Raw genomic sequence first — 23,489 nt, 5'->3', positions numbered from 1 at the left:
GGATCCTATTAGTATAAGGTCAAGTGAACACCCGTGTCTCAATAGAAAGTGAAATGTTTCAATCAGAAACAGGTTGAAACACCTGCTGTTGTCTGGCCATTAAACTTTAAGTGCGAACAAAGTAGAAGCAGCTCACTGTTATGATGAAAGATCGGGGTTTAAAAGCCAAATGCAGCTGATATCTAGAGAGCTAGGGATCTGTAAACCACCTTGCACAACAGAGATTGGGTCCAATAAACTGTAAATTTTCACTTTCGCTTTGCCATTTCATAGGCCCAGTGCTGACAGAGGTACCTGGGAAGGAGATGGTGGCGGATAAGATGTTTGTATGGGACATGAATTTAAGGCTGTACTCATTTTCCAAAGCAGGAAAAAAAGAAATTGGCACATAAGTTTGATAAAGGTTACTCTATCCATTGCCATGCAAGTTATAAACCATAAAAAGTATAAATCTTAATATTGTGATTCAGATTGTAGGCTGATGTATGGTCATGTGTGGTAGGTGTGGGATCGAGGTTCTGGCATTTTATGTTTGATCTGCTTATCTCTTAGAGGGAAATGTCAGAGCTAATCATTACTAACATAATCATCGTGAGTAAATCACCACCAGGGCGTGATGGTGGAAAATGTTTCCTCAGACACTGTCAGAAATGGCACCATAAATGCTCAATTGGGGATCATGTGTGGTTATTGAGAAGGCCTTGGCATATGGCTAACATCATTATCATTCTCTCTATGTGACCATTTCGGTCTTGTCGATTGGGAAATGACCTGGATACGCTGCTCATCACAGGGAGAGAGATGCGTCATGTGAAGGAGATGATTTCTCAGTAAACATTGGTATTTGTTTACCCTTCTCAGTGATGACTGGGGTGATTTGAGGGCAGGAGGGGCATCTTTTATTATTACAGGACCCTCAGTCTGATTGCTTTGCCCTCTTCCTGAAGATTTCACTGTAAGAACTTGGATTGTGTATAACAGTTTACCTGTTTGCTGTGCAGGAAAGCATTTAGGATCACAAGGCTGTAAGATCAGAATGTGTAAATAATTAATTGAGTTACTGCTGCAGTCTCACATCCATTGATACTGAAGGAGATCGAGTGGTGGGCTCCAGCCCAATTTAATGCCCAACTTTATGTATTTTTTCCCGGTTAATCTGTCACCTAAATCTATGTGTCATGCTCTCAGTGGCAATAAGGGCCTATATGATGAATCTGGCCCTTATTGAGCTCCATCAAATATGTTTATCAGCTTTGAAATAAAAAAAATCTTCAGTATCTATCACATTCAAGCACATATAGGCTGTGTCCTAAAGAAAAAAGTCAGAGTATGGACAGCTCCAGGTGCTGAAATTAAATTGATCAGATTAAAAACATATTAGTGATTAAAAATGTTCAGAAAACTGTTTCTGATTAATGTCTAAAATAGAAAATACGTGTTTAGTCTTCAAGAATATATTATTCTTATAGAGAAACATCTTTGTCACAAATATGAAACAGCAGCCTGATGTTGGGAAATCAGGGTAAAAGCTACATTTATCTGTCAATTCTTCTTTTAAATTTGTTTAAAATTTAGAATCTACTTTTCATTGCCTTTCATGAGTATTGAGAAAGATGTTTTTTTTATCTGGAGGCTCAGACTTTGACTGCAGCCCAGCTTCACAGCAGGACTAATGAATAGATAATGCCCGATCCCTTCCGTCGCATCTGTCCAAACTTAAAGTCTATACTCTAGACTCCGGATAATCTGGGCTTCTGCTGCAAACACCTGGTCGGCACGAGTGATAAGAAAAAGTCAAGATGTTTTAATTATCCATTTTATGTCCAAATGCACTAAAAACATTCAAATGAGATGTTACAAAAGCCATGTTTCTCCACTGTACATGTAAAACTGGACCTCCAATGAACAGCAGCACAAAACACTTGATTTCAGTAGAATCCCTTGTGAACATACAGTACAGTATCATGGGAGGACTTTCAGGTTCTGTGCCCTTTCCTTCACTGCATCTCGCCTCTCTTGTGTTCTCTCCTCCCCCTTTTCTACAACAACTCTCCTGGGTTTAACTCCTCGTCTGTCTCAGTCTGGACACCATCTGTTTAAAGGCCAGAGCCACAACCCTCACATTTCCATCTCCTCCTCCTCATCTGTGCATGCATGCACATGTGCATTTGTATATGTTAATGAACATGAATGTGCAGAATCTTGTGCTCACGACTACAGCACCATAACTTTATATGTTTTAAATCATGGCATCTGGATTTCAGTGGTGGAAAAAGATTCTTGCAGACTGACCTGTGTCCTTCTTCCTTTCTCTTCCTTTCTATCACTTTTACCTTCTGTCGTGTTTATTTGCCATTTTCATGTGTCATCAACCAATCACAGTCCTGGAGATGCAAATGAACTGAAGTAGTTTCATTTTAATTTGGTCCCTACCCCACCCCACTCCCCCACCTCAATTCCCCTCTTTGCCTGGTTACCATCTGCTGTCATATTTTGTTTCTGCTGATTTGGAATCAGATGACATCTAATCAATCAGCTTTGTCACCATGGATACTGCGGTGAGGAGGAAGAGAGTTGAGACGTTGCAGCGGTTCTGTGCTTCTCAAGTCTTTTTGGCACAATCTTTAAATGTGTGCAGAGTCAAGAAAGAGACTTTGTGTTTTCTTTTTTCACTATTGGAGGAAGATGATGTTCTTTAGAAAATAATGTCAAAAGCCTTCATCGCAAATTATAAACATGAATAATGTATTGTTGATATTTAACATGAACAAGAATTGAACAGCAGAACATCAGCTTGAGAAACTTTGGATTTGCAGTAGTTTGTATATACTATATATTACATTCCTGTCATAGATGTAAGTATTCCCTTTCAGTAAACTATTCATTTCATAGAAGGTCACAAAAAGTGCTGATAACGCTATAATTTTTAGGCACAAATTTAAGTAAAAATAGAGAGAAATTTTCAATCATTCTTCTAACAATTAATTCCAATTACTGTAACATTGTATTAGTTTTGTACCTCTTCACAAAGTTATTATAATTGCTAACTTAACATAACAGCCAGTCAGGTGAACATGTAAAAATGTCCTATTTGTCTACAGGTATATGAAGGAATGAAGTTTCCAATAATAAACTGATTCAATTTGAGCAGTTCTTTCAAGGAAATTCCTTTTAACATCAATGTACCTTTAAACTCAAACAAACTAAGACACTCAAAATGTTGCCTCTATTTTCCCATAATTAATACCAAATTACTTTTCAGGATGTTTTAAGAAATTATGAGGAAACTGTTAGGAAATGACTACTCACAGTAGAAAAATATGTGAGACAACATTCAGTTGCACTATTTGGAAAAAATCAAAAGTTCAAAAGACCAATAAGTATTCAGACATGAACAATGGAACTCAAAACAATAATGTGTTTACGATATGACTAATAACTGACGTTAAGTTTAGATGCAGATGTGTTGGTGTAAATGGAAAGTATAAGTACACATACTGTGTATTTTATGTAAGATTAAGCTTAATTGAGTGTGTGAGTGTATTATAATCATGTGTATATAGTAAATGGTGTGTATGTGTGTGTGTATCTATCTGTGCCATAGGCCTGTAGTATTCTGAACATTTTCTTATTTTGATTTTAAGATGGACTCTTGGGAAATTAGCCTTGAGCTAAAAGAGATCCAAATAAACAAATAACGTACAGACTCATTAAATAAGGCATTTGTTTGTATTTTGCAAAAGTTAAATAAAGTGGAACACTATAATTTAATTCAGTGGAGTAATCCCCTTGTCCTCTGTTTACTGACAACAAAACAAACAATCTATGTATCCACTCTAACAAGTTTTTATAGAGTTTTCATTCCAATCTAGCACTTAGATCAGTTTTGCTTTCAGGCTTGTGCACAAAATTCCCAGCTGCAGTGTAGGGACGAGAGAGTTGTGTAACAGCAGAAGAGGAGGACGAGGCGGTTAACACACCCTCTACAAAATATAATTGATACAGGGAAGCTTAAATGGAAAAGCAGAGTAGATGGATTTGTTGAATGCCTGAGAAGAACACAAGGGAAAACCCATGTGAGTGTTTTTGTGAGCTAAAATTTGAGCGTTATCTCCTTCAAACTTTAAAGCATCATTTCAAAATTGTTGTTTGTTCAAACTCCTTAAATATGTCTTGCGGAGAACACCTGTTTCTAACTCCTCGGGGGAAGTCAGTGGACAGCGGAGAGGCATACAACATGTAAATGTGGCAGCGAAAAGAAAACACAAAAAGAGAGACTTTCATTTCAGTCAGAGAATTTACTCTGGAAGCAGTCGCTCTCATCTCGGTGCAGGCCTGTGCTGTAACACTGAATAAAATATGCGCAAGGTTAGTCCTTCATCCACTCTGTTAACAATGTAACTCAGTGTTTCTCTACAACACACTGTCACACTTCAGTGAACATCACTTCATCACATTGCCTGGAGGGTTTTGGCTCTGGAAACCATACTTGGACGACAAACATTATAAGTGCCTGATTATCCCAAAGAGGACACAGCAGAGAGAGAGGAAGTAGAATGAGAAGAGAGGACAAACATAGTGAAATATATTACATTCAATGGCCTTAATATAGAAGTTAAGTACCACTTAACATACATATTCATTTTCAACTGAAGATATAAAGTGTAAGAAGAGACATCAGAAAAGGGCAGCGGATGTTGCTCTCAACACAATTTAAGGAGCATTCAAAATGAAATAAAATAGAAAAACCAAAGTACTCAAAGTCACCTCAGCAAATTTAGATTATTTATTTGAACATTGCAAATGCACAATGTCAATTATGCTCCATTTCATCTTCTTGTATCCCTCTTTTTTGTTACACGCAAGAAGAAGTGTGTATCCCTTTATTTTGGGACCATCTGTTGCCAGGAAACTCATAGTCAGAGCTGTAAGCAATAGCAGACCCTTATTGCCCCTTTATAACTGAAATGAGGGCAGTTTATTGGTCTGATATGAGAACAGTCCGAATTCAAATTTATTAAAACACCTGGTCTCAAGTCATGCCAAATGTACAATAATATTTTCTCTGCAGCTGACCAGGATGTTTCCAGTCAGTAAAATGCAAGACAGTCCGTCACTATCAGGACTGAGTGGCTTTCTTTGGCCACAGTTAAGTATTGTGAGATGTTAACAAATTGCCATACATAAAATGTGTTGTGGAAGTGACTGTTGAGAGAAAGATTACACTGTGCATTCTTTCCTTGAGGCTTTTATTGTTCTCCATCATTATAATATTCCCTGACACGGACAGAAAATGTTGTTTTTGAACTTGTCTCTCTTTCCTCAATTTATTCTGTGATATTGAGAACTTAGAACTGTGTTATTGGTGAAGTCTTCTCTCCTTGTCATTTTTTTCCACCCATCCTTAAGTATGAACAAATGTCACATTAACAGAAAACGAGCATGATGCAGCATCAGTTTACCATACCTGCTGTGACACACTGTATATAGAAAGTCATATACTGACAGATTTACATGTTTTATAGAGGCCTCTTATTCATGTTGACCCACGTTCTTTAGTCCTCTGTATCTGACCTTAAACAAGCGGATGAAAGACTTAAAGATGGATTAAGTTTGTCAACCCACTTTTAAGGTGATGTTAAATGTATTCTATATTAAATGTGGCAAATGATTAGATACATGTGACATTATTTTCATGTCAAAATTGAAATGCTTATGCGTGGAAGCAAGTGACAGACACTTACAGCTTCACAGTTTCTGTCACCAACCCTGTGTCACTTTTCACTGTCTCACACAAAACCTGGAGTTATAGTAATATACAGCTCTTCCTCTGGCTTAGATGGTGTGTAAAAAACAATTATCCTATGTACACATCTTGGATTGAGATGTATATTTCACTGTTGTTGTACTGTTATAGAGTATATACATGCATGTGGAGTTAAAGAGGTTTTCATTTGCTGTCATCTACGCTGTATAACTGAGCAAACAACCGGTGATCTCAACATTCACTCAACAACACTCTAAAATCTCTGAGGACACACCACCTGTATCTTTTTGTGGCTATTTCTGTTTCATGAGAAAATCATAATAACAGCTTTGATTTGGGACAGGAAGTCACAGAAGCAGCTGTCTGATGTAAATATATGAGACTGAGCTCTTGCTGATAGGGATTATTCACAAACTTTTCTTATATCCTCCTACTCCAAACTTTATATGAATATTCAACTATGGTGCAGCTGGTAACATGTCAGATTCATGAGAAATGGTGATTTCCTCGCTGCAGATGATGCCACATGGCTCTTGCTGGTGTATGCTGCTTCCTGGGGGACTACTTTGTTGAAGAGAGGTAATTTCATAGACGTAATTTACTGTAATTTAATCTCAGTCACATATACCGTAGTTTAGCTAGTCCAATGCTCATAATAAACTTACTTTTAAGAGGTGATAGCTAGCATATGAATTAAAAGTGTGAAAACCAGGCTACACATACTCAGAGTCTATATTAGTCTCGTGGCTGGGGTTAATGTTGGAACTAGGACACTTTCTTAAAGATCTACTTTTTGCTTATTATATTTTGCTTCTTTTTGTATTTGATCATTTGGTTCTGATGAAACAGAAGAGGAAGGGCCCTGTTATACCATTGAAATTCAAGATTTTGAAAGTGGCCTCTGTAAGACCTAAACCTTCTCCAGCTGCCATAGCTTGAATTACTTTTAATTTCTGTCCTGGCCAGGGAGCCGTACTGAGAGCGTGCCAGAAGATCACTGTAAATCCTGGTGCTCTGTTTACTTACAGTCATTCCAGTGATTAGATCAGTGGCATTAATCTGTTAAAGGTTGCAGTTTGCATGCTTTACAGTGATTCTGTTCGTCAAATATATAGCCAAAATTCATGACTTACCATCTGGATTGCTATCACTCCCTTTGGCTTTAACCTCCTTGAGCCCTGGCAGATATTCAAAAACAATGTTTAAATCATAAATACCATCAAATCAAACTCTTGATTGCAAAGGAAACCAGGAACTAATATAATATAATATAGGATACAAAATATGATAGCTAATCTTCAAGGAAAACTTGTGATGCTTATTATATTTTCTTACACAGTTCTCCTGTCAAACATATCTGTATTCTTTACCTTTTTACAAAAAATATTACAAAAATTCAGATTCTCAGTATGAAAGGATGCAGAACAGGAACAGGGGCAATTAAATAGAAAAAAGAAACAAAAAAGATTTGGACATCCCTACTTTTGACTGAACACTTTTTCCAATTAAAAATGTTAAGTTCAGTCAGAGGTTTTACCTTAGGTGCCTTTTGTCCATAAATAAAAAGGACCAAATTGATGTATTTTCTTGCAATGACCACATGATGGCACTGTAGGCAACATTTTCACATTATCATCCAGCATTTACCATGAAGACAAGCCACCATCTATTGCATGTGTGTACCTTTTTAAAAGCCCCTATGTACTGTATAATTTGCATGGTTGTGGTTATATGTAAAAGGAGCTCCTAAAGGTGGGCTGCAGATGTTGCTTTCATGTTGTATGTCCAGAAACCAGAATGAAACATGTGAACAGGCCTGGAAAACCTTGAGCACAACACAACAAGTACCCGACACATGTAAAAGAAAGTGTGACACGTACTTGTCAGGATAGTTTGGATCATGTGGCTCAATACATCACAAACCATGAAAACATACCTCCCAGCAAAACACATGATCCCTTCCTGTCACAACAGAGGGAATGCAGCCAGAGGCTCACTGTGACAACGAGTAGGCTACTCAATGAAGACACAAAAACCAACATGTTATTATGGTGTAATAAATAGGGAGGCCACAGAGATGAAAAGAGTAGACCTCGTAAACACCAGAATGCCTCATAATTGTAGATTTGAACCATCCCTGCAGCGGTTTGACAAATCCAACCCTTAAAACTCAAGTCAGTGTCAATAAGTGAGAAATAGGAGAGACAACGTGAGAGAAGAAGCTGACAAAGAATATCCATATGTCCCACTCATGTGCTTGCATGCATGTGTGCTTATGTGCTAATATGTAGCAGTTGTTCATCACCCCCCCACCTGCGCTCCCCATCCCCACAGTGGCTGGTAAGATGGGACTCAGGAGTGATTTTGGTGCCAGATGTGTGCCAGCTCATGTTTGCCTTTGATGCCCATCGCTGCTGAGGGTTTTTTTTTTTTCACAGGGCAACGTTCGTGAGCGGGCCTCGACCGCAGGCAACTGTTTCTTTAAAGGAAAGTAATGTAAAGGAAAACAGAGCTGGAAGCCAGTAATAGTAGAGTGAGAGGATCACTCAGCCACATCTCCTTCATGTGGTTTAAAGACATCAGGAACGGCACATAATTATTAAACATCTTGTATGCAGACAGAGGGGGGACAGACACGCACTCAAATAGCCACACAGAAACTGAAAGACATGAAAACAGAGACACAGACAAATATGGGCTCTGTCTTATTTTGGGTAGGCTAAAATAGAAGACACACATTGCCTTTAGATAAAAGACACGTCTGTGAGTTTATCCTTGTGTTTAAAACAGGCTTAATCTGTGGGTGGTTTTACTGATTAAACCTAAATATATCTCTGACTTTTAGTGGCATGATTTTCTCTCCCTGTTTAAAAAATGTTTGCCAGGATGAGTTGTGTGGATGAGAGTTCTGTGAGGTAGCCAGCTGACTGATTGATGACCTTGATTGCTAATTGACAACACCTGTGGGAGTTCAAATGAGCCAGGAGGCTTGGAGTATAAAAACAACATCTTGACTTTTACCGTTGGTATGAGCTGCCTTCTCACATTATCACACAAGATTTTGTAATTGTAAAGCTCATTGCACACAGCTGACAACTTGCTTCAGGAATGGGTGAGTTTTCTACTCTGTGTTCTCATAGTTGCTGAATGTTTTGACAGTGTTTATTTCAAGCTCTTGTTCATCTTGAGTTTGCCCACACACATACACACACACCTGTGTTTTGATCCAATGTGCACTTGCTGTGTCTAATCTTTAACTCTTGACTTGGCAGCAAAGAAAGTGTTGATTGTGTATGCACACCAGAGTGCTGGTTCATTCAGTGCAGCAGCCAAAGATGCTGCTATAGAGGTCTTAACTGCTCAGGGCTGCACGGTGGAAGTTTCTGACCTTTACGCCATGAAGTTTAAAGCTTCTGCTACTGCAGAGGACATCACCGGTATATAAATATCCTGCTGGCATAATCCCTTGCTTTGATTGCTCTTTAGCCCTACAGTGAATTTCCACTTTTCTCTCTAGGAGAAATTAAGAATGCTAAACACTTCCGTTATGCAGAGGAGACAAAATCAGCATGGGAAGCAGGAAAACTATCTGCTGACATCACCGAAGAACAATGTAAACTCATGGCGGCAGACTTGATCATCTTTCAGGTAGAGCCTGAGTGACGGTAATGTTATGTTTAAGCTGTCTACATTAAGCTAACTTTGAACCTTACTTCTCAGTTCCCCATGTACTGGTTCACTGTTCCTGCAATCATGAAGGGCTGGATTGACCGAGTGTTCACACTGGGCTTTGCCTACTCTCAAGAGAAGCGATACACCCAAGGCATCTTCAAGGTAAGGCTCAAATCAAGAGGTTTGCATTACTTTTTATTTGTAGTCTTATTTATATTTTTAAATTGTTTACTTTCTTCACAGGACAAGAGAGCCATGCTGTCCTTCACCACTGGGTCTCATGAGTCCATGTTCAGTGCAAATGGCATTAATGGAGACATGAATGTGACACTATGGCCACTTCAGGTACTGTTTCATAATAACACCACTTGTTGCTTAACAGCTGTTCAACACTTGTAAATTTTCATCTCTCTACAGAATGGCATCCTGCACTACTGCGGCTTCCAGGTTCTGGCCCCTCAGATCTTCTGGGCTCCGTCTCATGTTCCTTCTGAGGCCCGCAGCACCATGCTGGAGGTCTGGCGTACACGACTGCAAGGTCTCCTAGGAGAGGAACCACTTTCCTTTACTCCCATGGACTGCTTTGATGGAGAGAAGGGTTTCCAGCTGAAGCCTGAGGTCCATGAGAAACATGCCAACAAAGAGTTTGGACTGACAGTGGGGATCCACCTGGGCAAACGGCTGCCACCCAACAACCAGATGAAGGCTGGAGTCTGAAGTCTGCACGGCCTCATTTATTGTCGTGTGTGTGTGTGTGAAATAAAATCTGACTAAAACATGACTTTCTATTCTGGATTAATCAGAACACATTTGGTAACTTCTTGCTGGTAGTTCAAACGGAGAGCTAGACTGACTGGGTCTTGCATGTATAAAGGGTACAACCAGGAAATGATCGCATTAAAGGACTTGAGTTTAATACATCTGTAAGAAGTCTCATCATCGCTGGGTTGTTTAACTCAATGTTCAGCATTAAGGGAGACGTACATGAACTCAAGCCACCAGAAGTATAAGCTGTTTTCTGGCCAAGGGGCAGTTATATGGCCACATGTTCATTTTCAAGCTCCTGCTGGGATATTTAAACAGATTTCTGGCCATTCTTGGCTTAACAGTGTTTTGTGAGCTAGAGTTTAAACTGACTTTAATGTAAAGCCAATAGTACTTTAATGTTGTATTTGTGACTAGCAGACTTATGATACCACTATAGTCTTGCTGGCTTCATACACCCATGTGAGTTTGATCCATACACTCATCCAATTTTGCTTTTTTTTTTTTTTCTCTCTCACAGTACTGTAGTTCTCTAAAAGCATATCAATATCCCATCTCCAGAATATCCTGCACTATGGTTCCGGGACTCCTGGGAGAGAAACGCCCCTCTTCTTTATTCCCCCTGGCTGCTTTGATGGAGAGAAAGGTCTCCAGCTGAGGCCTGAAGTCCATAAGGAATATTCCCAAACGAGGAGTTTGTTCTGACAGAGGGAAACCACTCCTACTGAAAAGCCAGATCAAAGCTGGAGGGTATGACGAAAACTGCTTTTTTGGTCCAGCGTGTTCAATAAAGCTCGTATTTAATCTCTTGCTGATTTTTTTTTTTTTTTTTTGTAGATGTTTTGTTTTCAACTGCAAACAAATCAATCATCTGACATCTGGTTAAAGCCAAAGTGTTCAGTACCTTGTTTACAGGCAGGATGGTGAGCAAAGACTGTTTGCATGCAGGTTGTAGTCTCTACACAGAAACATAAGTGGCTGAGCACTTTTCCCAGAGAAGCAGCTTTTGTTTGGGTATAGAGGAAATGAGATGGGGGCAGGGGAGGGGGTATACTTAAGGAAATGGCCTTGCACGTCCAGAGCACAGCCTTTGACATGTAGGAACTTGACGGTGTGCAAATTTCACAGCTGAGGTTTCACAAGGTCACTGTGTTGTTTGTTTGTGTTGAGTCAGTTCCAGTTTCATAATCACCTGTCTGCAGCTGGCACATGTTCAGATTTATCCTTTTGCTGTCAAAAAGCAGAAAAAATTCAGAGATTTTAATTATCTGGTGACTGTTTAAGAATACACTTAATTTCTGTTTAATATGGTGCTAAGACTCGAGGTGTCTCAACCAACTCTGCATCAGTAGATCTACACAGTAATGTAGACAAACAGTAGTATTGTCATTGTGCAGATTTCGAAGAGTGCTTTTTCTATGTGCATTATTGTCCAAGACAGAAAACCATAGTGTTTATGTGAGAATTGCCGGGTCTGGGGGCATAGTGTGTTTATGTATGTAAGGGTTAGACCATGCTCTCTGATCTGGTGTCCATCGTTCTCTCCCATTGTCCATCCCAGTTCTCCCACCCTTGCTGCAGGGAAGGCCATTTTCAGCTGGCTCAATGGGAGGAAGTGGGCACCGTCTTACCATGCAGGCAAGGAACAGAGTCTCCGGAAAAGCAGTCCTGATTTACTGAAAAGTCAAATAAACACATATAAGATAAAAACACAGATAAGATTAAAAAAAAAGGAAGCGATATAATGTTCAGAGAAATACTGAAAGTTGAGTGGAACTTACTAACATTTCACCTTTTCATCAAACCTAATGTACAAGAGAAGGTTTTTTTATTATTGCTGAAAGTTAGATGAAAAGATCGAGACCACTCTCAGGTTTATACGGTAAATATGAAGTTATAGGCAGCAGCAAGTTAGCTTAGCTTAGCACAAAGACTGGAAGCAGGAGGAAACAGCTAGTCTGGCTCTGTCCAAAGATAATAAAATCCACCCAGAAGCACCTCTAAAACTCACTAATTAAGATGTTATATCTTGTTTAGTCCATACAAAAATGGTGGGAAAATGACAAATTGTGTTTTGTGCCAGATTATTTCTTGACCAGGTGCAGTGACTTCCTGGAGTCTTGCTGACATCATGAGGTTGCCAGGCAACCAGCAGAGTGTCCAGGAAGTTACTGTTGCTTGCCAAGAAAATGTCCGGTACAACCCCCCTTCCCCCAATTAAACAAATGAGATATAACATGAGTGAGTGGTATTGATCAAGCTATTGCTTTAAAGTTTTCATGAATTGTATTGCACAACAACAGTCATATGTAAACTTATTTATTTCCAAATAATTTAAGGAATATAACATTTAAAAACACAAAGACTTGATTCCTTAAAACCGAGGTGAGATTTGAGCCAGGTGTGATTGATTGTTTTTTGTTGACTTTTGGGTGTTTTGATAGGGCCGTAAATGGGTCCCTGTGTTTGCACCAGATGTCATAGGGTTAACAACAGGCCAGCCATTAAACACCCTGACCCACAACAGAGACAGAGAAAGAGAAAGAGAGATGGGAAACTGTAGAAGAAAACGAGGTCAGCTGAGAAATGAGTTAAATTATGCACATCATCCATCCTTTCACTCTTTCAGGGGCTACATTAAAATCCAATCAATTATACTGCAACAAAAAACCACAGCTTGTCACATTTTGTGAGTGTGTGCATATACATGAGGAAAGTGAGGCACAGTTCGGGGCCGTTATATTAAGATTGGCAGCAGGAAAGGTTTGTAATGAAGAACTACCAGGATTTACTTGCTCCCCAAACTGCTTCATGTTTTAAGTGACGTTCCAACTGCCCCCCTTTAACTTTGTATCACAGTGTGTCCATTGTATGTTCCCCATGTTATGGAACTGAGGAATTCACTCCTACATCTGAGCACAATCATCCCCGAACTACACCAATCACTGTAGCCTCTCACATCCAGTTAATCTTTCAGCATGTAGAAGGGTTCCCACAAGAGAAAAGTTGTGAGATTGATAGTTCAACAATACAATTCTTTACTGACCACTGGCTCATACATGCAACAAGTAATTTTCTACTGGACTGCATACATGAGCTCCTAAACAAAATATTTCAGTTGGATGTACCTTTGGCGTGACAGGAGGTCAAGCATTTTATGGTTTTATTTTCTCATAAATTCAGGGTATAAACTCCTCGCATGAGTATCTGAATATGTTTGTGTGTGTTTGCCAAACATAAATTTCTCAGGATCCTGTGATCACAGCTTTAACAGCTGGTTAGAAAAATGATAAAAAGACTACAGCAGCTGTGAAGGAACAGGACCACAAAGAGAGCCAAGTAGCTCTTTACACGGTCCAAAATAGGAGAGAAAAACATGGGTGAAAAAATAATAACAATCGCTGCCTCCTTCCTCTTTTTATGGACTTCTGCAGGATGTGTCTTTCATGCGTCGGTCTTTTCATCCTCACCTCCATCCTTCTTTTGTATCCGTCTTCTGCTCTCACCACTGTGAACATTGACAGGAAACTTTTTTCCACAACGGGACTTTTCACACATCTTTTGCTCATTAGTGATTTGAATGCTCACTGGAGACATGCCTGTACCTCTGGGAATCAGGGCTATAGTTTACCACATATAAGCAAACAGTTTCACAAATCAGGCTCCTGACAGGCACTTCACTCGGGTCGGCTGGCAGTGATAGGGCCCAGGCAAGCCTGCACTTTGCAACTCTGAAACTCTTACACGGAAGGCCTGCCATCATGGTTTTGATGAATGGATGGACATCAGGCGTGGCCTCCATTCAAGCTCTGATGTATAGAGTGCCTGGTGCTGGGAGGCTGGCGTGAGGCAGCAAAGCTGTTTCATATTTGCAAGCAGGGGTTGAGTGTGGCTGGGAGTATCAGGGAAGGCTTTTGGTGGTTTGGGGAGTCAGGGTGACAGGGTTAAGACGGCAGTCAGCCATTACACCCCTAACTAAAATCCTTTCTATATTTCTATAATGAGAAGCAGATCTCTACTATCTCCACCACAGCCTTTATAGTGACAGGAGAAACAGACACATGGGGAACACAGTACATCCTGTCCCTCACTCCCATTTGATCCCTTGCTCCTCTTCGTTTCTATATCGGATTCAATCTTCTTCCTGGCTTTTGTTTCATGCATCTCCCTTGGATATTTCTCCCAATGTCACATGTCAGTATAAACAATGAAAGACTACAAATGGCCTCACATGTTTTTGTCTTGGAGTAAAAGATGCAACTGAGGCTCAAGGTTATAGATGAGACTATGAAAAAAAGACTAGATGAATGGGAGAGCTAGTGCTAGTGCCCCACACTAGGAGCTCCAGGCACACGAGACTCAACTCCAGATGCTGCCTGGGTTGCCACATCCTGACCGTAATCCCCCTGCAGTGCCGCATTCGTTTGTGTATGTGTGTGTGTGATCGGCAGGGAGACCATAAATGGGAACCACCTGGGAGAGAGAAAAATGGCTTGAGGTCATTTTCCATCCAATGTTGCTGTGGTGATTTTGATCAATCATTTTCTGCCTCAGGATCATTTGTAAAGGCCATGATATTTACTGTGTATCACCATTTAGATCTTTTTCTACCAAAGTGACCAGTTTTATTCTGCTGGCATGTTTATCTATGTTATTTATTCCATCAGCTTGTTTGAGCGCTATGGAGTTGTGTTTACAATCCATCCAATAAAGCCTGCAGTGTTTGGTTCTCCCTCAGTGCACATGCTCTTGAAAACTTGGCATTTCTTGTTTGCAACTGGAACGTCAATTTGTCTATGTTAAATCGTCCTGTTTACCATTGATGGAACTTAAAAGCTTAAAACTCGAGTTAAACAAGAACTCGATCCCAGTGATGGTCCAATAACACGGAGCTTTTCATGCTCAGCCATAGTCTAACAAGGCAACACTTACAGGTAATGTAACCGGTGAAACTATCTGCAGGCTTCTCCAAAACACAAGTGCATTCCAGCATTGCTGATGTGCCATTTTTCATTTAGCGTGACAGGACAATAGGGGTGAAAGTTAGCCACCCTATCTGTGAACTCTGTGTCAGCAGCATGGAAAAGCAACACTCTGTAAAGCACACATCGGGATTGTCAGGATAGAATTACTAGATTAGAGTTGCAGCCCCCTGGGAATGTGGTGAGATGGACACCTTCTCATGCAGCCTGTGGACAGATTCTGTCATTCACTAATCCTTTTTGGACACTCACTGTCCCCTTGAGCAAAACCTTTCCTCAGCTATTACCCATTTTCTGCATGATCCCAATGACCTGGCTCATATTAATAAACATTGTATGTGTGTGTGTGTGGCTGGGTGTGTGGTTATGTGTGTGTGCATGCAAGCAAAGAAAAAGGGTGGGCGTGAACAACTCGCAAGGCTTGGGGAGAGCAGAACTTTTCGTTGGAGTTACTGCTGCATGCAGAGATGATAGACAAAGTCAATGGACTGTATGAGCCACAGCCAGTCATGGTCAACAGCTAAGTATGAAGGCATTGACAGATTCACTGAGGTCAGAGAAAGAGACGGAGGAAGAGAACAAAGAGCTCAGCAAGACTGCAAGGGAAAAAAAACAATGTAAAAAGCAAGATTTTAAAGTTGCTAAAATCAATGTATTGGATCAAATGACTATGTGTCTGTGAATGGTGTCACTGCAACCAACAAACCCACAGAGAATTATCTCCAACTCTGTAGTTCCCCTCATCTATACATAGTATTATTGTGCCTTATAGCTTCTTTCAGTTCATTGTTTTGATTTTCCGGCAAGAAACTTAACTGTTTTGGTGTACTCTTACCACTCTTACCCGCATAATTTCCAGCAGCAGATGTTTTCAGCAAAACACCCGCTGTATGCTACCTGCACAGCACCAAACAGCAGAATGACAAAGTTAGCGCCTAGTGTGTGAACAGAATGGAACATTTAGCAGCTTAAGAGCCAGATGTTACCCACAGGAGTTGGTGTAAATCAAACCATGCATGCAGATTTAAAAGAAGAGCAAACCTCACTCCAAATGAATAATAATGTTGCTCTGTGTTTGCTAGGTGTGTAAACAAGTAACTATTTGCTAGCAAGTTCACCATATTGACTTAAAAAGTAATAAATAATGTGTAAATACAGCCTGCTTCCTCTGCCCCCAAGAGGCAAAAAATCAGTTAATGCAGCTTTAAAAAATAAATCAATTTCACACATCTGTTTAACATAAAGCCTCCTCTCACTTTTTTGCATGTTTGACATGTGAGCAGTTCTCAAGTTTCACTTGCATTCATGGGGTGGTGTAAGGGATGCTCTGTCAACGTGAGGAATGCCTTGATTGCTACATTTCCCGACAGGGACGCAGTCTTTGTGCCAAAGACGCACCTGCATGAACACATCCCTTAAAGACTCAAAAGCTCACCTCATCATGAGCTTGCAGAATATCATCAGTGACAAAACACTGGCTTGAAAAAACCTGAGACAAAGTCTCATTCACGGTCATTGCACTCCCTCATGTTCACACAGTCCTTTACAAACTCCATCCACTTGTTGTGCACACTGCTTCAGCTCCACTCACACATTCCTGTCTACTCCTGAGAGATAATTGGAGATGAATAAATAATTAAGTGAAAGATGAGTGAGGATAGAAGAGCAGAAAAAGAAGAATGTGAGGGAGTATAGAAAATGCATGAGGGACCCTCAGAGCAGGAGGGAGGTGTGTTGATGGTAAAGATGTGGTTCAGAATGAGCCTGAGAGGGACCCTCTGAATGGAGATTTGCACGAAAATAGACTGTGTCTGTCAGACCCCCCGCTGCGACACAGAGCTAGACAACAATAGAAACAGAAGTCATTAGCAATAACTCTCTCAATCTTTCTTCCTCTGTTTTCCTCAACTCATTCTCCCACATTGCCACCCACCCCCTCCTTCTTTTACGTCATTCCCTCTTGCAGTATCCCACCCTTTTCCATCTCCTTATCTTTTGATCATTTTGTTTATGTTTGAAAAATCTGTGTGATGAACTTGGTCGTGTCAAAAACATTTTAAGAATAGTTGAGAGTGAAAAAATAACCGCAGCACAAAATGCAATGTGTTTGAATAGTGGACAAATAAAAGTCTGCATGTGTCGTTTTGAACACGGACACACAAAAATAGCAAAACTCTCTTTGTCTTTGTCAAAACTTGTATCAAGTAAAGCATATTTTATTTATCTTACCCCAAATAACTATTTTTTCTCAGAGGCCTTCTATCCTTTGAACCTTGAATCTAGATAAGAGAGAAAAATAAACTATAATAGGGGGAAAAAGGAGGAGCAGCCTCAGCAAGAGCAAAGGGAGGGGGGAGCTCTCCTCAAAAACTGGCAGAATAGAAGAATTACAGTTATTAAAACTACATTAACTGATTATTTTGGCTACTTGGGGGGGGGCAGAAAAAAGCTATTAACGGTACACTTGAGCCTGTCCTTCCAAGAAAAACGACTATAGGTCATAAATTCAGTCACCGTACATTAGAGTGACAGACGCAGGTGCTGTGGGTACTGTAGGCTAGAGACAGCTAAGCCTTCCATAAATTTACTGCTGGCTATTGTGCACCCTACACTGCATACTGGTAAAGTTAAAATAAAGAAAACGCCTGTGTTAGTGACAACCTGACCAGGCTTACTTAAGGTGGACTGACCTTTAAGGTGGACCAGTTATTTTGTAGACTTTGCTGCAGGAGACAGCTGTTCACTTCCTGTTTCCAACCGCGAGCTTCATGTTTCCAACTGTTGAGTTTTTTAAAAACTGTAACTAGGATTGTTGTGGTGGTAACTGTTGCCATGATGATGAAAGTTGCTTAACTTAAAGGAAGCAGTAACTTTAACCTACACCATGTTTCAAATGATCATTTTAACCCAAACCATGACCTTTCTTTAACCCTAACCAAGTGTTTTTTATTTTTAACCCTAAACCCTAATGTGATGTTTACTGTTGCCATGATGATGAAGGTTGCCTAACTTTAAGGAGGTATTAACCACGTTTCAAGTGATCATTTTAACCCAAACTGTAATTTTTCCATAACCCTAACCCTAAGTGGTTTTTGTGCCTAAACCCAACCAGACCTTAATCACAGCATTGTCACACCAAAAAAATATTTTTTAACAGTGATTTGTAATGGTTTTGGAGAGCAGCAATAGTGGCGGCATATTAGAAAACGCTCCTATGGGTCATTTTGTTGTGCATGGTACAAATGACCTATATGGTCACTTAATTTGAGGGACTTGTTGCTACACTGACATATTATTACCTTTTAAGCTGATATGGCAAACGTGTTAGCAAGCACTTGCATTATTATCTCAACCAACACATATGAAACAACATTAGCATTGAGTCTGCGTTGTGTTTCTGACCTTTGATGAAAGTAAGTCCAATATTAACTCCTCTTCTAGGTCTGTTTTGCGCTCCACCCTCTTATATCTGACTCTTTTGCAGCTAAATGTTACCACTGTGCCCACCAGCTAGTCTCTACGTTATCTTTCTGTTTTCTGTTTTGTGCTGGGCGGTAGCATACAGCAAGTTTATCAGAGCTTTCTCACTGAAAATAGCTTCTTGCTGTGTGTGAAAACGAAATTGACAAGGGCCGTGACAATGAACAAAAATGGTAAAGGTGGGCGCCATGAAACTACAACAATCAGCTGAAAGGCACTGAAACACTCTGTAGAGCTGAAGGGAGCTGCATAGTTAGGTGATAATTATCCAGCCTTTCCTGGCAAGAAAAATTACAGTATAGGTCTAAAATGCTGCTGGCAAAAAAAACCCCATATATTTATATTTATGCCATCTAGCGGTCGTAGTAATTATAACCTGGAAAAGTGATGCAGTTCAGATGACGTCAGTATAAGGTGACTTTCTTTTTAGGTGGAGGCAGGTAGGGGATATGGCTAGATAATATGGATAGATAGTTTATTCAGATGACAGAAAGGCAAAACGTGGACTTAGCTGCAGACCACCACTGTTTGCTTCCTGTTTCCAACCGCGAGTTTCATGTTTCCAACTGTTGAGTCAGGACAGTTTTTTAAAAACCATAACTATGATTGTTGTGGTGTTAACTGTTGCCATGATGATGGAGGTTGCTTAACTTAAAGGAAGCAGTAACTTTATCCTACACCATGTTTCAAATGATCATTTTAACCCAAACCATGACCTTTCTTTAACCCTAACCAAGTGTTTTTTATTTTTAACCCTAAACCCTAATGTGATGTTTACCGTTGCCATGATGATGAAGGTTGCCTAACTTTAAGGAAGTACTAAGCACGTTTCAAGTGATTATTTTAACCCAAACTGTAATTTTTCCATAACCCTAACCCTAAGTGGTTTTTGTGCCTAAACCTATCCAGACCTTAACCACAGCATTGTCACACCATAAAAAATAATTATTTTTTTAACAGTGATTTTTAATGCGCTTATTGGCGATGAAATCAGAGATAATGATGATTTTTGACTCAAATTCACCTATCTTTGCCTCACCTTCAACTCTCCAGCGCTTTTGGCTTTCTCTTTTGGATTTTTCCCGCTGAATATCCGTGTCACAGACCGTATCCTGTAATTTTCCCATGGTTAAAATGCTGTCCGGAACTATGAGTTCAATTAAAGAGGAACAGTTCCATTATTCATTCACCACTTCCCTCTGTAATGTACATCCTGTTTGAATGGAGCTTTAATCTTGTTTAAATCATAACTTATAAACAGTCACAGTATAAAGTATACAGTTGTACTAATATATCTTTACTAAGAGAGGCAGACTTTTAATTAGAATTTTAATCAAGTATTTGTAATTGATACAGGATGGAAGTAAGGAGGGAGGCGGTGGAAAGGAGAGAGAAGAAGAAGAGGGAGCTAACAGCTTCCTCCAAATTACTGTCAGTGTTACATGTCTTTTTCTTGTGCATCTAGTTCCGATAACCCTTCTTTCTCTGTTTCTTCTCTATCTTATCTTTTTCTCATCATTCTTTTCCTTCTTACTGTTCTCTTTCTGCAACTCTGGTGGTCTGGTCTCAGCCTTTGCCTTGTTCTTGAGAGACCAGAAACATTTCAACTTTTTGTTTTTCAGACAGAATTCCTCCGGTTGCTTCTTCTCCTCCTCCATTTGTTTGTCTCTGGCCTGACAGCTCTCTTCTCTCTTGTTCAGCACCTTTGTGAACATCTCCTCCAGAGCGTAGCAATTGCCAAGTTTTTTCACTCTGGAGAAGTTCAGTCAGTTTGCTGCTCAGCTGGTTCCAGGTCTTTGTGAGCCTCTTGGAGAGATCCTCCTTCTCCTTCCTGAGCGCCAGGATTTCAATGTCCCTCTGGTTGAACTGCTCTTCCAGCTGCTTCACCTTTTTCATGCACTCATCCTGCCTCCCATTTTGCGGTCATTCCAGAAGCTCTCAATATTGTCTGCCTCTTTGCTCCTCATTTGGAGATGTTGCTTCAGGGAGGAGATCTCTGAATCTCTCTCAGAGATTGTGTTGCTGCTCTTTTTGAGTTCTCCTGTGAACTCCATCTCCTCACTCAACAGACTTGCCTCCAGCCTGCTTATTGTCACTTTTTTAGTGTCTCCACTGTCAAGAATGGGCCTCACAGTTTCATACCACTGCTTGCAGTCAGTGATCATCCTGTGGGCATTTTCGAGGGGATTTCTCGGATGGCTGCATGGCAGGGAGGCGTTTCAGCTTCTGATCCATGAAGATTTGGACGCTGCATCAGCAAATCTTTCCTGGCAGGTTGGGTTGTTTTTTCTGTTCATGGTTTTATGACAAAAAGATGAAATCATGATGTTTGTTGGTGCTGCAGTTGTCTGTAGTAGACTATAGTTGTGCGTAGGGGATTGTAGTGGTCTTTGGTTAACTGTACTTTACTCTGGTACATAATAGTTGTGTGCAGTTGATATGAGTTACTGTTACTCTGTTCTAAGATATACTGACAGCAGAACGTTTTACTGCATCTTAAAAGATTTCAACACAGTCTGTTCTTGCCTTTGAAGATAAAAACAGGCCACATCCCACTAAAATCAGGATCAGACTGGTATTTTCTTTGTTTGGTTTCTTTTTGCTCAGAGCTAATGACATCATGCATTTCTCAAAGTTTTGAACACCCATCCAGATATTTGAGGTCATGTGACCTGGCAGCAGCACATCCAGCACAGATGTCACATTAAAAAAGACCGTCTTTGGCACAAAGTTACACTGATGTTGAACTGATCAGTCTGAAGATGCAGGTTATTAAGTTAATACCATTATTTACATCCTTCACTAATAGTCACCAGACCAGCTGACTTTTGCTTTGCGATCTGGAAGCTGATTCATCAACAACGTGAATTCAAACACATCTTGTCACCCAACTAATATAGAAAATAATAATTAAGAATTTATTTGTATAGCACTTGTCTTAACTACGTTACAGATCTGTCTGATCTCAATGGGCAGAGTCTTCAAAAGTCTGGGATTTTACTGTAAAGGGCTGGTCTGCTTTTGCCACCAGCTGAGACCTGGAAAATAACAAGCAGAGCTCCACCCAATACTGATAATAATAAACATAATTAGCTTGTTATATAACAGTTTACATCATATGAAACTGGACTGTGCAGTTTAATAGTGTAACTAACCTAATAAGTCTCCACTTTGCAGTCTGTGTTTTGGATAAAGTAATATTGTATTAGCGCATGTTTTGACAGCCTCTGTTCTAATCACATTAACCACTGCAGGTTTTCATCTGTAGCCTGCCAGTTTAATAAGTCAACTGATGGTCTGAGGCTGTTTATTGTTTTCCGTGCACTTCCTTAAACCAACGTAAGAGTGGAACAGAAGAGTAACCAAACAGAAGGTAAGGCGATGAATTAAAACTCTGTTGGACCATAATTTTGCTAGGAGCACCACAAATTTATCTAAATTAACATATAAACCTTACACATATATCCTTACACATACATAAATACAGTTTCCTTGTAGCTAAACTCAATAACACACTCCAGTTCAACCTTATCAATTATTAATCTGTGTGTGTGTGTGTGTGTGTGTGTGTGTGTGTGTGTGTATTTGTCTTAACTTTCTGTTTACCTTTCCATTTGTTACATACGGTATGTTCTTTTCAAAATATTAAGAGTAAAACTACTTCCGTGTTTAGAGGAAACAACAAAATAAAAGCCATGAAACCAAATACATTTACAAATGCAAACTTTACACTTTTCTTCACAGTTTGTTATAAACCACACAATATGTTGGGGTCATTTAGACCATCTAAATATCATGTAATTTTTAACCAAATTTCAAAAATATAGGCAATTGAAAAAAAAATGCTAATTGAGCTCAAACAATGAAATGTTTCTTTTTTTCCTGTATTGATTTGAGGAATGTTTTCGTCTCTTCAGTAGAAGCTTGAGTGACGTTTAACCCTCCTGTTGTGTTCCGGTCAAATCTGAATGATTTACAAATATTCTGTCTGAAAAATGAAAAATGTAGTTTATGTCATCTGATTGTCATACGGCTACATGATATCCGGCTACATGAAATTTGGAATGTTTTGTTTAAATATTGTCCATCTGTGGTGCCATGGGAAATGAATGGGTGAGACTACAATTAAGAAGCAAAGTGTATACAATTGAGAGTGTAGGAACATTTCCATCCACTGAATGGACAGACTTCCATTCACACACATGCACACACACACACACACAGTCGTGTTTCCATGACTTCAAAGGACATTACACTGACTTACATTCATTTCCTGGAGACTTATCCTAATCTCAACCATAACAACAACTTGCCTAACACTAAATCTTACCCTAACCTTAATATAACCCCAAACTTACCTTAACTTTAAACAAAGTCTTCACCCTAAAATGAATTATTAATATTAAGGGGACTTGTTTTTTGTCCCCATAAGGGAGGCATGTCCCCACAACATCAGGAATACCTGGTACACACACACATACACACGCATACACACAACCACCCCTGCTTTTCCCAGTCCAGCTTCCCTGTGAATGACTACTGCAGAACAGAGGTTGGCAGCAGTCTGCAAGGCTACGGATGCTTATCAGAAAGGCTTACAAATCCCTGCTGATGCTCCTGATACGGAGGACAATGGGTATGCGTGCGTAGTGGGAACTCTCTTTAAAGCCTCATTGAAACTGACTTCACTACTCTGCTCTTTAATGAGGCCAGAGCAGCCTGCTGGTTGTATTTCATCACTGAATACAGTCATAATAAACTTCTGTGGGGGGACCTGTAACGGTCACTGATATCTTTTTCCTAAGCAAATAAACTGGATACAC

General features: G+C 39.8%; 1 protein-coding gene across 1 annotated transcript; it reads left to right on the top strand.

Annotated features, from left to right (window-relative positions):
• Nucleotides 1-8,771: 8,771 nt before the first annotated feature.
• LOC137192785 (ribosyldihydronicotinamide dehydrogenase [quinone]-like) lies at nt 8,772-10,190 on the top strand. Its single transcript, XM_067603717.1, has 6 exons — nt 8,772-8,879; nt 9,040-9,204; nt 9,285-9,415; nt 9,488-9,601; nt 9,683-9,784; nt 9,857-10,190. Exons 1-6 carry the CDS (start codon nt 8,876-8,878, stop codon nt 10,154-10,156), a joined length of 816 nt encoding a protein of 271 aa, XP_067459818.1. The 5' UTR covers nt 8,772-8,875; the 3' UTR covers nt 10,157-10,190.
• Nucleotides 10,191-23,489: the final 13,299 nt, after the last annotated feature.

Source organism: Thunnus thynnus, chromosome 11 (assembly GCF_963924715.1).
Source record: "Thunnus thynnus chromosome 11, fThuThy2.1, whole genome shotgun sequence".
Taxonomy (NCBI): Eukaryota; Metazoa; Chordata; class Actinopteri; order Scombriformes; family Scombridae; genus Thunnus; species Thunnus thynnus.
Note: the sequence above shows the minus strand (reverse complement) of the source record. Positions and strands in the feature narration are given on the sequence as shown.

Bases quoted from the DNA above. Each gene is read 5' to 3' on its own strand.
- LOC137192785 (XM_067603717.1), top strand. The intron at 9,205-9,284 runs GTATATAAATAT...TTTTCTCTCTAG, and splicing joins TACTGCAGAGGACATCACCG to GAGAAATTAAGAATGCTAAA. The intron at 9,602-9,682 runs GTAAGGCTCAAA...CTTTCTTCACAG, and splicing joins ACACCCAAGGCATCTTCAAG to GACAAGAGAGCCATGCTGTC.